Below are 2,851 nucleotides of genomic sequence, written 5' to 3'. Positions count from 1 at the left end.
AACAGAACATTTTAAACAAGCACAAACTGCAGCAATCCTAAAAAAAAAGGGGCGCTCTTGGAAATTGCGCATCACTTTGGAATAACGCAACTTTCAGCATCTCAATAATCTGATCATGTCTTTTTTTTTCTTTTTTTTTTTTTTTACAGATGCTCAATTATGTGTGCCATATTGTATTTAATAATAATACAAACAATAATACAAATAATAATAAGAATTATAAATTGTGCAAACTGTCCTTAGATTAGGCTAAACCGTTGAAAAAGAACAACAGTAGAGTGAATTGAATTTGACATCCATTTATATACTAATTTAAAAGCTCGACCTGCACCCTAATTCCTCATTTGTAATATTGTTCGATACAGCCCTTCTCCATTTCCTTTTTTGTATATATATATAATTATGTACAACGGGGAAGGTGCGAGAACAAACCACTTAAACCCACGATTTACTCAACAAGTCCTGCAGATAACTGTAATTGCTTAGTTGAATATTCGACAACCTAATTTCGGTTGTCGATTCGCTGCCCTTGGGAAAGTCCTTTGAAGTGAAAGTGAAAAGGGGGATTTCAGGAAAGTAATTAATTTCACCAAGCGCGATTAGAAACACTTCATACCGTCTCAGCATTTGCGTATTTACGACAAATACCACAATATCAGAAAATTAAAGAAGACATTCTTTACCTCTCTTGTCGTCTTACACCCTACTTTTCTATGGCAGTGCCACCCATGAGGGAAGGGACGGGACGGGCAGGGAGACACCGCTGAGGATGAGAGGCGACAAAGTGGAGGCAGCAGTGGATTCAACCTGGGTTAATTGTCAAATAAACAAATGAAGGAAGAGGCAAATACGCGTGTAATGATCAAATGTTTTAAATAATGGAGAGCGCGTGCGCTTGCTTCAAGTGTTTGATGGCTCTGATTTAACGCAAGTTAAACTTCAACAACGTGTGCACCTGTCTCCTGCAGTCCTGATAGGTGTCAGGGCATTAGTGAGAGGCTCATACATGCTGCCACCGTCAGGTATTTCAGTTGATGCGGTTTGCTTAAATAAATAGGGTAATCACTGTAATAGAAGTGAACAATACTGTTGAGACAAGTTTGTTATTAGAATAAATAACATAATATAAATGACTCGAAACAACTCCGAGGTCCACAACACTTACATAATAATAGATAAAGATATATGGGATGCGTTTCCCCCCTTCAAACAGGGTGGGATTTTTCAAAAAATCGTTCAGCAAGTCGTCTACGCGGTCGACGCAAACTGCGCATGCGCCAGTGGCACTTTCACTACCTGCCACACAATCCAGTATTTCACATGGGGCAAGCGGGAGTTGTCATCCACTTGCGTAAACGCTGCTGTTGAGTGCTGGTTGACAGTCTCGGGCGACACGAAGGAAACAAGACAGCGTTTTTTTTTCTTCTCCTCTTTTTGCTAAAGGCGTATCCCCGGTGGATGCCACCATGAAGCAGAAAACATAAGTTGAGCATTCATAAGGACGTCGCCACTTGTACTTTACTGAAGGTATTCATCGGTGGGATGAGGAACTGAAGTCTTGGGTAAGTCGTCAAAAGACGAGCGGCAGTTGTTGTGGAGCTTACATGAGTAGAACTGAACTTCTTAAAGGAGGCATGTGTGTGATATTTTGAGTTTGCAAGTTATTTATTCTTAAAAACTTATTTTTCACTTCTTTATTTTACTTTTTCCCAGGGAGTTTGTGCCAACATGTCTAAACCAATGGATCACGTCAAACGCCCGATGAACGCTTTCATGGTATGGTCCAGAGCCCAGCGCAGGAAAATGGCTCAGGAGAACCCGAAGATGCACAACTCCGAGATCAGCAAGAGATTAGGAGCGGAGTGGAAACTTCTCACCGAGTCCGAGAAAAGGCCATTCATCGACGAAGCCAAACGACTGCGAGCGATGCACATGAAGGAACACCCAGACTATAAATACAGACCGAGGCGGAAGCCCAAGACTCTGATGAAAAAAGATAAGTTTTCTTTCCCCGTGCCCTATAATCTCGGGGAGCACGACGCGCTCAAAGTAAACGGGCTTTCCGTGGGAGCGCTGTCCGAGTCCATCCTCGGGCACCACGACAAGGCGGCGGCGGCTGCGGCCGCGGCGGCAAGGGTGTTCTTCAACCCGGCCATGTCGAACCCCTACTCCTTTTTCGACCTGGGATCCAAGATGACTGAGCTTTCCCCGCCTTCGTTTCCGTACGGGTCTCCGTTGGGCTACCCGGGTGGCTCCCCGGCTTTCGCCGGGACAGGCGGCGGGACGCACGCCCACACTCACTCACACCCGTCCCCAGGAAACCCGGGCTACGTGATCCCTTGTAACTGTACGGGCTGGCCCTCCGCAGGACTCCAGCCCCCCTTAGCATACATCCTGCTCCCCGGGATGGGGAAACCTCAACTTGAACCGTACCCTGCTTATGCTGCAGCATTATGATAGGCCCGCTTTGGACTTCTGAAAAACAAAATGAAATGTGAAGACTAAAAACAAACAAACCGACAAAAAAAGAAGAAAAAAAAAACACTATTCATGCAAGAGTTTTATTATGCATGCACAAACTTGTACATGTGATGAAGTGCTCGTCGTCTCAGATATCACATGTGTATGTATATTGATTAATGCCTTTATCTATAAGGTACTGCTTATTTAGAGAGCTCTCTAATCTATTCTGCAGCCATCAGCTCTCACAGCCCAGAGGGACAGGACTAAAGGATGGCAACAATGCACACATTTGAGGGGGAAGTGTATCAGAGCATTTTGTGAAAGCCCCATTTTGAAAGGTACACTCTTCGATTTCTATCTTTTGCAAGTTGCACCTGCTTAGAATAAC

General features: G+C 44.3%; 1 protein-coding gene across 1 annotated transcript in view; it reads left to right on the top strand.

Moving 5' to 3' along the window:
• Window positions 1–1,334: 1,334 nt before the first annotated feature.
• Window positions 1,335–2,851, top strand: part of sox21b (SRY-box transcription factor 21b) — a 2,185-nt gene continuing 668 nt past the window's right edge. Inside the window, exons 1-2 of the mRNA XM_068572425.1 lie at window positions 1,335–1,562; window positions 1,714–2,851. The exon at window positions 1,714–2,851 is cut by the window's right edge and continues 668 nt beyond it. Of these exons, the coding sequence (XP_068428526.1) occupies window positions 1,729–2,457 (729 nt within the window). The 5' untranslated portion in view covers window positions 1,335–1,562; window positions 1,714–1,728 and the 3' untranslated portion in view covers window positions 2,458–2,851. The remainder of the gene's footprint in view (window positions 1,563–1,713) is intronic.

Source organism: Clinocottus analis, unplaced genomic scaffold (assembly GCF_023055335.1).
Source record: "Clinocottus analis isolate CAN_PGR_092001 unplaced genomic scaffold, fCliAna1.0.p SCAF_12, whole genome shotgun sequence".
Taxonomy (NCBI): domain Eukaryota; kingdom Metazoa; phylum Chordata; class Actinopteri; order Perciformes; family Cottidae; genus Clinocottus; species Clinocottus analis.
This window is presented reverse-complemented; position numbering and strand designations above follow the sequence as displayed.